Here is a 14,274-nt window from a genome sequence, read left to right as displayed (position 1 = left end):
ATGATGTTCTTAGTCCGAAGTCTGGATCCCAAAATCTCTGAAGAATCCTTTGGAAGGCCCAAATCTCTCACCAAAAGTTGTGGTTCACCAGACGTTTCAGGTTGAAAACAATCCCTACCATCATTTCTACTGACATCAGATGAAACTGTATCAAGAAACTGGTGGAGTAGGTACAGGTACATTGGTCCATGAGCAACAGGTCTTGTGGCAGATTGAAGGTTTGGATATTAAAAAAAAAACATTTTTATTTCGATTGTTGTAGCCTTGCACGTTACATGAGGAAACATAGCGGTCATACATATCCTTGGTTTCTAGGCTCACGCCAGACCATTGGAATTCCAGAAGGTAAAGACTTTTTCTTACCTTTTGTACATTGTTCCAACTCTTCTACACAAACGGTACAATGTTTGTGCAGAGCCTATGGTTTGTCATGGTCCCCAAGCTTCATTCCAAAATACTCGTAATACGCTTTTTTTTCCTTTTTTTTTTACAAATTCTGTAATGTTTTGCCATTGTTTCTTTACAAAAAATATAACAGAATATGTTTGGGTCATTTACACAACCTCTTGTTGCCATAGCAACGAAGAAATAATATTGAAAAGAAAAGATACTGTCAAAGTGCATGCACAAACAAATACTATCCAGGAATGAATGACACGGGTCATGCGGCCTGTTAATCGTTTACATACTAACGGTGTGTTTCTCGTGGGTTCGAGAACGATCGATAAGACTCATGTCGCGATTAGTCTAGACTCTAGAGAAATCTATAGCCAGTGGTTGTCAACATTTTAAGCATAACAAAATTTGACCGGATTTCAATGAAAATTATTCACTTTATGTAAAAGTACATATGACGTTTTGTGAAAAATCATTTTTCAGTGTATTCGCTAGATAGTCAACAAGTGAAAGAGTAGGTTAAAATTACCCCTTTGAACTTTTTTTCCACGAAAGAAAAAGAACTTACGCGGAATATTATATGGACTCATTGCTTTCAAACACAGCTAATAAAACTCGGATTGGTTGATCATTTTCTATGTTTCTAAATTGGCCTTTGACTACTTGAAGTTACAGTTTTCTCAAGATACACAGTCATCCTTCAGGCACTCTTAGGACCTCCTGCGATACACCGTTATTTGAGTAAATTTTGGAAAAGAAAAAAGTCTGCGCCAACAGCGGACGCGTAGCTTTACGCCCGACGACTCCGCTGGAGATAATAGAGAGAAACAAATATCACGAGCCAAATGTCATTGTTCATTACGGCATCAATTTATTCTGTACAAAGATTCATCCCCGAGAACTTTGTAATACTATGTTATGACCGCTTTCCGTGTATCCTGTTTTTTGTTTTTTCCACAGGAGGCTTTATAATCAAAGTACAACAGCAACTCGTTTTCCACACAGAACCAACTGAAAAATTATACAGAAAAAAAAACATGGAAATTACATAAAAAATGCATGTACAAAAAAGCAATTAATAAAAACTACAGGAAATGGTTTATAAAATAAGGGGCGTGTAAAAATATGACATGAAGGAGTGTAGAATGAAATTAGTTAAAACCAGCGTTATTACGAACAGCATATCAAGACAAATCAAAGTAAATTGTCTTTCTAATCTGAACCTTATAAAAAGAAGTTCAAAGAAAAGTTCGTTGCCTAAAATATTTTTCGGATGTTTATTATGGAATATTTAGCAAAAATAATTAAAATCATACATTGTGAACATTGATCGCAGTTCTTTATCGGACTGCACAATAAGTGATAGATAATATATTCTAATAACCAAACACCACAATTGTTTTTGTTGTTGAAATAGACTTAATTAACTTTTACTTGTGTTTGCGTGGAGGGAGAATGATATCTCTTCCTTGTTTAAATTCTGGAAAAATATGACAAAACCAGAATCGTAAGCTTTAATTCGCTTATATGCGTCACTTTATTTTTTAATAAATCAAACCTACCCTCTTTTTTTTCTTTTTTTTTGTCATGAATGGACTTCCACTAAAACTTCAGTACAAAAATTTGAACGTATTTTTACATGGGGGGGGGGGTTGATTATATCTGATAATTTATAGAACATACTGATTATTACTTTACTAGAGATTTAACTAAAATTTGTTCGCCACTTCAACTTTTTATACTTTTACGGAATAGTATCTTAGGATTTTGCAATTTTGTTAATAAGATATAATATTCAAAGTAAGTTCGATTTAGGTATTTTGAAGAACATGCATGCCAATGATTTGTTTATAAGGTTTGCTTTATTGAAAGTATTATCGTAAACTGTATTGCATAACGTCAGAAATGTTTCTAAAAGTGTTGAGGTAATTTTTTACTTGATCGACCTTCTCTTTTTTTATACACATTAAACCGCTATAGATATCGTTGTATTTCAAGTTAGTTTTGCACTCATTTATTTTGTATACGTTGTATTTCACTTTTTATCATTTACTCGATCAATTGTCAGCTCTCATTGGAGAATAAGAAGGACAAAAACGTTGAAAGAAAATAAAATAATGGAACGATTACTTTATTGGGCCGTTTCGTTCTGTTGTTACCATCACTGTTGGCCATCAACCACTATTGAAGTGTTAAATTTTCAGGAAGTCGAAATCTTGCCGTTATCAACAGTGATGACTTGAAAGAGCTAAACCAGTGGCGTATTATATTATATATATATATATATATTATTTTTTATAGAGCAGAAATTTTATTTTTTCTCTACATCCGTTGACGACTAATAGCGTCTTCCAGACTTGTTTTATGTCCACAAACTGTTGTGTGGTAATACACGCCTAGTTATATTTTGTATTAGTACCCTATTCAAAAGATTTATTTCTATATCCTTTGTAAGTATCTTTTCTTTGAACAGTTGCGATGTAAATATTGCACATATTACATTATGTTTATATAAAATTTATACGATGAGTAGTTTTATTTAAGTATATTCTTCATCCATCGTACACTTGCCTTTATCTTTTTTCATAGTACGTAGTAGTGTTCACAACATTGAAAATGTAATAGACGATGGCATATGGGATCGTCATTTAACTGCTTTTCTACACTATGATGAAAGAACATTAAAACTTACTCATAGTGGCCCAGCGGCAAGTTTGTAGACTTATAACGCTAAAAATCAGGTTTCGATACAGCACACGTAGCTCATAGTATAGCTTTGTGCTTAACAACAAACAAACATCTACTTTACCTTGATTATTCGAAAATGTGTCGGATCTAAAAGCCCAATCAAATATCCATTGTTTGTGATTTATTAGAAGAACCTCTAATTGAAAGAGTATAATAGTGTTACACTACACCATATCTGCTATATCTAGTGCCGATGAGGCCTTTCACCCAGTTTGACTTTTGAGTCCTGAGTCCTACTGCAATACGACACACACATAGTAGTGGTTGAGACGTTATTTGTATTATGAAGTTAAGTTGTTGTTCAAGCAACTTCATAATACAAATAACGTCTCAACCACTACTATGTGAATCCAATACAAGTTGTTGTTCAAGCGTATTGGATTCACATATTATTAGTCAAATGGCACTACACCACGTGTGTCCCAAAAGTGGGTTACCGTATGGTGTGAATTTCTGCACACGTTCACAGGATAAACTCAACTTCCGTCATCGATATAGTACTGAAAACGTTCGATACAGATCACCTCCACTGTTTCATGAATGCTCAATACTAGTACCTAGAAAAGCCTGTAAAGGAATCAGAAAAACAATGTCAACTTCCTCAATATTATTGTGGCAACCGACCTTTGGAACATCCTGTAAATACAATACAGATCACCTCCACTATTTCATGAATGCTCAATACTAGTACCTAGAAAAACCTGTAAAGAAACAAGAAGAACAATGTCAACTTCCTCAGTATTATTGTGGCAACCGACCTTTGGAACATCCTATAAATACGAAGAGAATAACCGTACCGTAGTCATTTGTTTAAGTTGGCCGTATTCATCCTATCTATTCCACGCAAGTATGTAGTATTACTTTGTTGTAGCTAGAAAATATATATTAAAAAGAAGATTGTATGAGTCCGGAACTTCTTCCAAAGTGAACGTGCATACATGTTTGTTTAGCAAATACCTCAAGCGTGGAAATAAATAACGAAAAAGGTAATCAAAAGTTCATCGCCACGTACATCTTTTGTTTGGAATTGCTTATGCATTTCCATTAAATTCTCTTTAGTTCTACTAAAGTTTGTGATATTAAATTTCTGAAGGCTATGCGCCATTCTTATCAGCACGTTCATCGTGGTATGTTTACGTAATTGATATTTCTTACAAACATGTTGTTGTACCACAGTAGTTAGGCTTTGCTTTTTGCGAAGAAAGGCTATTGAAATGTATATTTAGAAATAATTTTAAAAATGGTTTCATAGAACTCGCGTACTGGTACCAATGTTTACTTGTGTTTATGTAAATTTTCTTCGTGCAAGTACAACTTTGGTAAAAGTGTACTTCCTAGTAAAGTAAGGAAACGATATAATGCGGCTTTCACAATATGATTTAAAGTGGATGTATATACGTGATTCAGTAACGTTTTTTTTATGAAATTAAGGTTATACATTTGTTTCAGTACACCTCTGGTGAAGCTTTTTTTTTAACTTGTATAAGCCTAATAATATGTAAATAAACTGAAATTCGGTAGTTTCACGTTTTTACTTCATCCAAGCCTTGGTAACAATGCGGCTGCTAGGGAATAAAACTCGTGCTTCGGGTGCGATGTATGTACTAAAATAATTTGACTACTGATATACTGTTTAGCAAAAATAAATATATGAATATAGACGAGATTGCACTCTTGACCTCCCGCATACGAAACGTGCTGTGCCTTATAAGGTAGAGCCCAAAGATTTTTTTTTCACATATGCAGCATTATTAAATATATATATATATATATATATATAAGGCTTTTAAGTAGTGCTGTTGTGGTATTATTTTGTTGAACGTGAATTGAACAAAAACCTACTAATCAGGATATAGATATGTTGTAATGCTTGGAGACGGCTTGAATGGGTAATGAAGAAAAACAGCAAATGTATAACGTTTCGACAAGGTTTTGTCATCATCAGACGTTGTACATTTGCTGTTAAACGTATATTAAACTTTCTCTTCATTACCCATTCAAGCCGTCTCCAAACATTATTAGTCTCAAAGTAGGTTCCTCGTCATCGAAAATAGATTTGTTGTATTTAAATTTAAAGGAAATAAGTGTAAAAACGTGGAATGACTATAAAACGTTATAAGATAGTGAATTTTGTAATTTATGGTATCGAGAAGTATAAAAATGAACTGTCTTCGTTTGCCACTGTTTCACTTATTTGTCATTTTCCTTCCATATTAGTGTCAAATCTTTTTTATTTATTTTTTAACTCTTCTCTAAAGTATTAACAAAGCTCGCCCCCCCCCCGTGGCACAGCGGTATGACTAACGATGCTAGAATCCGGGTTTCGATACCCGTAGTGGGCAGAGCACAGATAGCCCATTGTGTAGCTTTGTGCTTAATTACAAAAAACAAACAAACAAACATTAACAAAGCGTCGGGACCACTATTACCAGTAATTTTAGGCCCAATTGTCGATTCTTAGGCGCCTGATATAGTTGGAAACGTTATAACAAAGTAAATTTTTACAATTATGGTATCAAGAAGTGTAAAAAATGAACTGTCGTCATGTGTATTTTTTGTAAATTTCTTGTGTTTGTCAAAATCACATTTGTATATGAAGTTCCATTCCGCAGGAAATATTGTCCTACTCCGACAGTTTGTTCCAGATCAGAAACAACTCCACCAAATAATTATATACCCTACATACCAGGAGACCACAACGGGAAATCTACGAACTTACAACGCTAAAATCCGGGGCTCGATTCCCCGCGGTGGACACCGCCCAGTGTGGCTTTGTTACAAAAGAAACACCTGTGCGTGTGTAGTTTTAATACTGCATAATTGTTGAGGCTATCAACAGTAACATTGCCAAGACTTATCATGTATGATAAAGTTAACTCTTACATAACCGTCTATATAAATAATAGCTGCTGGCAGTGTTCTAAAAAAAATTGCACACTATCGTTTTGCTGTTCCAAAGCAGAAAGGTATACTGTGTCACAAGTCGTCCAGAATGTCAGCCAATGTTTTTATCATGTTTGTCTTATTAAATAATAACGTTTGATGTATGTGCAGCGGAGGTATTTTTATGCAGTTTTATTGTGAAATTTTTGCACTCTCTTTGTTATTGTTGTTTAAAAGTTTTATGGTGTAAGAAATAGATGTTATTACACTACATACAAACTGTACATTATATAGTTCGCAGCGGAATTACTATAATGCCATCAAATTTGGAGTGAATGTGTCATTTTAGCTTGCTTTCTCAAATACTGGATAAACGTGAATTTTATTGTCTTGGATTTGAAAGGTCATTTTTGTAACATTCTCTTAAATTCACGCAAGTCTTTTTTTGTTTGTCTGTTTTTTACAATATAAGTATGATGGATACAGCTATGACGGTCTCGTCGTTTTATACAAAACTAATTAAGTTGTAGAAAACATTGAATAGTGAGTGATTACTGTGGTTGAATTTGTCAATATTTGTACAATTTAGTTGTTTTTCTGTAGACCTACTAATAGTTTATCTCATGAGAGCCCGGATGCGGGATGTTAGTTTTTTGTTTTTTTCTGATGATCGCGCAAAGGTATACCCGAGGGCTCTTGCGCTAGTTAAGTTTGAACTAATAAGACTAGAGGGAAGACGGCTAAGCCAACAGCGCCCATCGCTTGCTATTGGGTTACTTTAATTGAATAGTAAGAAGTGACTGTCTCATCTTCTAAAACATTCATGCCTCGAAATGCAGAGCTCAATTTTGTGGCAACGGGACCCAAACCTCATGCTCACTTTGTGGCACACTAACCACTAGTTCACGCCCCTACCAGATTATTTGGGAATCTAAATGTTAGAAAATGTTGAACACAGTTTTTGTTACTGTAGACTTTAGTTTCTCCATTTTTGCCATGTTAATGGCTCTGTGTGTGTGTGTCTCGATATATGTACTTATTATTTAATAATTCTTTCCTAAAATACGAACCGTTCAAGTTCTGTAATAATTGTCATAAATATATGGACACCTGTTGGCTTTAAATATGAACTAAAATAAAGCTGCCCAGTGTTTGTGAACACTGTTAATTCTTTGCAGGCTTTTGGAATTATGTTAGGGCAGTTTTTACTTGCTTTCTGTGCTGCTGGGTTCTGTGCTTTGACAGGATGCGTGATAAAAAGGTGTTATTTAAATTATGAAAAACTCCCCTGTTTTAATAAATTTCTACACATTCAAAATAATAATAATAATAAAACTTGTATTTTGTTTCTTCGTAATAGGAAAATATTCTATTTTGCGTATTTTTATGCTTCTCGAACAGACTGACTTTTCCCCCAGAATTCGGTTTCCTTCTCGCCACATACTTGCAAAGTTATTTTAAATAGATAGTATTGTTTAATGAAATAATGAATCAGGGAGTAAATCAAGTAAGCAATTGCTATTTTTTCCATGTCATTATATGGATATTGTCTTGTTCCAATGAGAACAGCCTTTTAGTAATTTTGTTATTTTGAGTGTGATAAAACATTATCACGCGTTTACTTCAGATTATTTCATCAATAAAACGTATTATGTTTATGTATTCTGATTGTAAGCTTTTTATAACGACTGACCACAGTAGTAGTTTGAATCGAAATTTATCTTAAACGTTAAAACAAAAGATGTAATTCTGCTTAAAGATCGGAATGCGAGGCAGGCATTTTAAACATCTTTCATCCACTTTTTGACTAACTTCATTTTTTGAAGGCATTAAGGTTTGTTTGTTCTTTTATATTGAATTGAAACACAAAGTGGGTCTTCATTTCAGTTGTTTTGCTGTAAGGTAAGCCTTCAGAATCAAGTAATAGTTCAAAATATACAATGGTAAAACTACTACATCTAAAATAACATTTCTAAGTAACGTGTGTTCTGAAATAGATTAACGCAGTTTTATATGAATTTTTTTGAATTTTTAAATAATGCAATTGTATTTATAGCTAAAAGAACCATGCTGAATGTAATTTTATTACACGTGTATGTACATATAACAATTTTCACTTCTAGTTACCAAGTACATTCGAATTGGAATCGGAGATAAAAACGACAACCCTCCTTACTTTGACCAAGTTCTATATGAAGCTGAAGTAAATGAAGATGAAGACATACAGCATACTGTGATTACTGTTACAGCTAAGGACAAGGATGAATGTAAGTACCGGTTAATTTGTTCTTAATCGTGAAACTTCTGTGATTAATCACAGAATATATATATAACGTTACGATAACGATGTTACCTACAGACACCGAAGGTTATGTTTCGCCCCGTGTGTGTGTGTGTGTATTTGTCAGTAAGATTTCTCGAAAACGGCTGAATTGATTTGGACGAAAATTAATATACATTTGGACTATGGCACAAATTAGAAGTGATTACTTTTTGAAAGGTAAAGGTCGTAGCAAAGTCACGAAAATCCAGAAAAAATCCCTATCTGTTAACATGGGTTCTGTTTTAACTATATATTGAAATTTTGTAACACGGTATTAAGAAAATGTTGGTCCTGCTGTTGTCAAAGAGAGTAATGATAAAAACAAAAAAAGGTATCCGCTGTCTGATGACCTTATGTGTTTTATTCACAAGTACTTTTCTAAACATTTCTCAACAAAAACACTCGTTTACCTAACATGGCTAAATAGATAACGCGTTTTAAAAACACATAATCTTATAAGAAGTGTTGAAAAGATTTACAAACTAGGGGGCACTCAGTGGAGCGCATACTTCCGCCATGCAGGTGTTGATCATATATGGCTCTAAAAAACATACGCAAATGTGTGCGTATGTCTGTCGTTATTAACGGTCATGGACCATTTTTGTCAGGACAAGGAATAATATTTTACATATGTTTCATCACAATCCGATCATTTTTGACTGAGTTACAGAGCAAAAATATTGTAAAAAAATACATTTAAAACTATGGAGAATCTTTTTATTAATTTTGTAACTAAAATTAGTTTGAGAATGCACAATCTTTAGTTTTCCTTGATATATTATGTTTATTTAAATGTCCTGTTTTAACTATATATTGGATAAGACGTTCTCTGATTCGTTAATCATTTCCGTGCGAAAAAACTATGGAGAATCTTTTTATTAATTTTGTAACTAAAATTAGTTTGAGAATGGACAATCTTTAGTTTACCTTGATATATTATGCTTATTTAAATGATTCTCGTTGCAAATAAAACGTTTATCATATCTATGAATTTTTTAGGTATGATTATACTAGTAATTTTTCAATAAAGTTACTTTTAAAACACTAATATGATATATATATATATATATAGCTTAAGTAGTGCTGCTATAAACATTTCAGTTTCCAATCAAAGATACGTTATTTCCATTCATTTGGATAAGACGTTCTCTGATTGGTTAATCATTTTTGTGCGAAACAACTCTTAGTTATTTTCATGCTTGACTAATTAGTGGATATGTTCATGTTTGTGATGTGTTACTCCAACTTTTACCATTTGTACTAAATTCAGGCCTCCCAGTGGACTTATGTCCATTGTTAAAATGTCTTTCAACACCTATACAAATTTGTATTTTATCAACCAACTTGAGTCACACGTATATGTATTTTTGTTTTCATAAAAAATTGTTGAAACGAGACAGTGGAAAAAGGATATAGTCCTTCACTGTAATTTTAAACAAAGCCTAATAAATTGGAATGTATTCCTTGTAAAAAAAAAAAAAAGAAAACTTATTTTTGTCCCAATATTATTGTTATTTTAGGAGTGGTTCAGGTTGGAAAATTGATTTGCTAAAGAAATTATGGAGTATACCCATAAAATGTTTTTATTTTTCTAGCCAACTAGCCTATAAAAATAAAATCTACTGGAGTCATTAGGAGTGAAGTCAATATTCCATTTCGATGTCTTATTAAATCTTAAAATACTCGGAAATTTGATTTTGAATAGTTGGGATTTAAAAAAAAAACTTTTACTTCTTCACTTGATAGTTGTTTTTATATTACAGCCTAAGTGTGTTCGTTATTCACGTGCGTTTATACAATAGTTTATGAACATTAGGATTACTTTATATGGAATTACAATACATCTTGCTTTTACAGAAATTAATTGTAACCGGCTGAGAACTACAAGTTTACAGAATATTAACTGTCTTTAGTTTAATTTAGTTCGATTGGTAAGATTCATTAAATAGAACCCTGGGACATTTTCCCACATAGATAGTAAACACGCTTTTAGCTTCACCACAGATGCCTTCTTCGGGGGAGTGTTACATCCTGATAGCTTCAACATTGTAAAAGTCGAAAGCTTGTAAATAATAAACAAAATAGTACTTACGTGAGAAAATGCCCCAGTTTTATTTAATATCAATTCTCCCCATATAATGAGTGAAGTCGCAATTAAGGGGGATTCGTGTTGATGACGATAGTACATTATATCTAGATATAAAAATCTGAATTTTTTGTATCTGGTTAAATGTGTTTATCGTTCACTAGGGCTCTGTACTTATCAGATATTATTTATTTGGGTGTATAAAGATAGCGTTTCAGTACTGTAGGGTTCGGTATTATAGGACTATAACATTTGAACGTATTAGTAAAACATTATTTTACTTTCGGAATACCCATCACGTGCATCGACTTCCCCTTTCTTGTTTCTTATGGTCTAACCAGAGAACGTTATTCATATCGCATGTTCCAGCTGTCATTGGATTTTAACTTTCATCATTGACCAAAGTCTGTAGATGGAAACGATGCTAAGTGCAGTGTGTTTTAGACTACAGACTTAATTAGAGGTTATCCTCTCCGCATGCAAGAGCTGTTGGTGAGTTCTGCCCTTGAAAGCAATTGACAGCGCTTGATAAATGTGTTGTCGACAACAATACTTGATATCTAATGACTCCAGGGAATTCCTTGAATGTATCGGATTGACAAAGTTAGTACAGTTGACACCATTATGAAGGAAGCAACGATATAAGGTTCCTTGTTATGTGAAATGCCCACCATCCAATAGCCTATGGAAAACGCTCTTTATCTTGCGTGAAGATTATAATGACAATTGACTGCATCTTCTAATATTCGTAAGTGTATAAGTTTACTAGAACATCGATAGCCACAAGTAATGCGAAATTCTCTTGTGGAATTCAAAACAAGTGTTCGAAAATGATCACGTGCAGTTTAATAGTGTCACATTCTCTTTGTAAGCTGCAGAAGTAACTTGTGGCCGTTAGTATATAATTGAATAAGGTGATAAACACACTGAAGCTGATCAGTAATAAACATTTCGTTAATCAACTCGTGGAAGAGATGAACAAATGTGATATATTCCATTCATTAGAACCGAGGTAAGAAACTACGTTTCAAATATAGCAGTGAGTGAAGTTTCAAGCATGGGCAAACCTACCCCCAAACATTACGTGAGGCCAAACGTGTGCACGTAGAGTTATAATAAATGCACGTGGAACAATAACTAGACTGGTCACGAGACAATCAACCATCCGCAATGAAGCATTTGAGTGCTTGTTCACCTCTCACCAGTCAAAGTGGATATAAAAACGTACTATAAACCAGGTTAAATTTACTTCCTAAATTTATTTTTCGTAACTCTTTATGTGAATGTTCGGTGTTAACTGATGTTAGAAAAGGCAACTTCCACCACGGAAGTTCGGGTCTGTTCTTAAATTTTGATGCTTACTATTTTAAGGAAGTTTATGCAAATATTGTACGTAGTGGTCGTATCACATTAGACACATTTAAAAACGTCATTTCATTCATGAGCATTTGCAAAAAATAATAATAATAATAATAACAAGTGTGCACTATTAAACAGTGTAGACACTATGTTTATTTTGTTAGTACTTATTTCGGTGAACATTTTAATCCGGTTACTGAAATAACCAGATTCTCAAAGAATGCGGTTTCCATAACCATATAGAATGATGTGACATGTTTGAATTAATATTTATCTCAACAAGTAAGCTGTTGGTTAGGGGGAGTAATATGAAATGATAGTAATATAAAATGGAACAAAACAACATTTTAATTTATTTTAGCGAGGGTCTATTTTATAACATTTTTGGTGCGATATAGAGATGTTAGACTTATTTCTTTAAAAAAAAGTGGATACGTGCACTAAATAAACTTTTTTTTAAACAAGAGACCCAATCGTAATGAAACTTTGATGTTGAAAAATCCAAATCGGACTTAAACTTGGGCGGAGTTTTGAGGAGTTATATATCTAGACTGTTTTAATAGGACCTTATTTTAATTTATATCGCACCAAATGGAAAAAAAAAAGTTATAAAATAGACCCTCGCTAAAATGAGATAAAAATAATAGGACCTCATTTTAAAACATTTTTTCCTAGACCTCTTCCTTAATGGTACTTCTTTCCATTTTAATAATGTACATTAATCTTGGGTGTAAAATTGTGGTAAAGTGAGTTTAATGCAAAGTTTCGAAGTGAGTTTTCCTGGTGGAGAATCATTGTGATATTTCAGAAGAAAAGTGACTTTTTCTGCTGGATAATCCAAGCGTACGTTATGAATTGAATTGTCCTTCGTGCGGAGTTCGTTGCATACAAATTTACAGAAATTTTGTAGTTAAGTCCATCTTCGTAAGTTACATAAGTGCATTTTTACTTCCGTATGCGTATCAAGTGATGAAAATCATGATGCCAAAAATTTCCAAACGGAAAGTGACTTATCACGGAGAAAGTCTGACACTTTGAAAAATAAACGTCAGGATGCAAGTTACAGAAAGAAAGAGCAAGTAAGAGATAGGCTTGTTCATCAAGTTATGATGCAAGATCCAGTGAGAAGAAGCCAGGAACAAACCCGAAATCTAGAAGCACGCCGTTCAGCTCGCCAAGATCCTGACTGAACAACCGCCCGTATGGCGGCATTCCTGCTAATATTTTATATATATATTTGCTAGTAGAAAAATAAGTTTTCCAGATACTATATTGATGACACCGTTTTTATAAAGAAGTCATGAACGGAATTGTTTCCGTTATTGTATACGTTCTCTTTTTCTTTTCGATTACATAGCGAAAAAAATCCAAATATTTAATGACTGTCCATGGCCGGTTTTCACTCTGTGTTCGTTTTTCATTCTAAGGTATACATTATCTTACTGACAACAAGATATTGATAATTAGGATAATATAAACTGTTCATTTAGTCATGTATTTATTTATTTTAATTCTTGCTAGTATATTTGTATATGTTGAGCTGATTTAAGTAAAAAAACGTATGGTGTTAACGGTAGAAGGCCAAAATGTTACACTGCATGTCAACACCTATCACATTGTATGTAAAGGAACTTATGAACCTATAGGTGCCCTCTTTATGACACAAGCTACTTTATAGAACCAGAAATAATAAATTAAGACGTGTATTTTTATTTTGATAAGAATTATCATTGTAGGGACGTGTCAGTACACTGTGTATGTTATAGTAAAACTGTTTGAATATGCTAATCAAGTCATGTGACAACCATAACCCATATAAACTCGCCGTGAAACGGAGTGTATCAAACTACATTGTGACATTGTTTGGCGTTTAGTTGTTAGAGTGATGCCGCTGTAATTTGGTCGCTTTTGAGAAGGGTGTATAACAGCTCTTTCCAATGCAAAGTATTCATACACCCAACATCTTTTCAGAAGGATGCTAGAAAAACCTGGGTCAGGTCGTTTCAAGTATATTTTGATTCTACCGATTATTTATTGTATGTGCAAATGTAATTTTCCCAAACTAATAATTTGCTGATTGTGTATATAATTGTAAAAGTAATTTAAAAGTAAAGTGGTAAATCAGTAGAGCCTGCAGTTATTTCACACATCAACAGGTTACTAATAAGATTTCACTCTCTGCTTCAAGACAGAAGTCCATTGTCAAACTCAGCCATTCACAGCGACTCTGAAGAGAAGGATCAGAGGGGATTTGATTGAAGTGTTTAAGATTATTAAAGGATATTGATAATATAGATCCATCAAACCTTTTTGTGTTTAGCAGTGAAAACGATAGGACAAGGGGTAATAAACGTAGGAGTCGTCTCCAGTTCAGACAGTATTACTTTTCAAACAGGGTGGTTGGCTTTTGGAATGAGCTGCCTTCAAGGGTGGTAGAGGCAGAAAGTTTCACCAAGTTCAGTTCAAGAAACAATTAGAT

At 33.5% G+C, this 14,274-nt stretch overlaps 1 protein-coding gene across 1 annotated transcript in view; it reads left to right on the top strand.

Annotated features, from left to right (window-relative positions):
- LOC106459516 (neural-cadherin-like) overlaps positions 1–14,274 on the top strand; it is a 115,986-nt gene that overhangs the window by 54,256 nt on the left and 47,456 nt on the right. The window contains exon 7 of the mRNA XM_022386277.1: positions 8,151–8,294. Within this exon, the coding sequence (XP_022241985.1) occupies positions 8,151–8,294 (144 nt within the window). The remainder of the gene's footprint in view (positions 1–8,150; positions 8,295–14,274) is intronic.

This window comes from Limulus polyphemus, unplaced genomic scaffold (assembly GCF_000517525.1).
Source record: "Limulus polyphemus unplaced genomic scaffold, Limulus_polyphemus-2.1.2 Scaffold28, whole genome shotgun sequence".
NCBI lineage: Eukaryota > Metazoa > Arthropoda > Merostomata > Xiphosura > Limulidae > Limulus > Limulus polyphemus.
The sequence above is the reverse complement of the archived record's forward strand: the minus strand, read 5'-3'. Positions and strand labels throughout refer to the sequence as shown.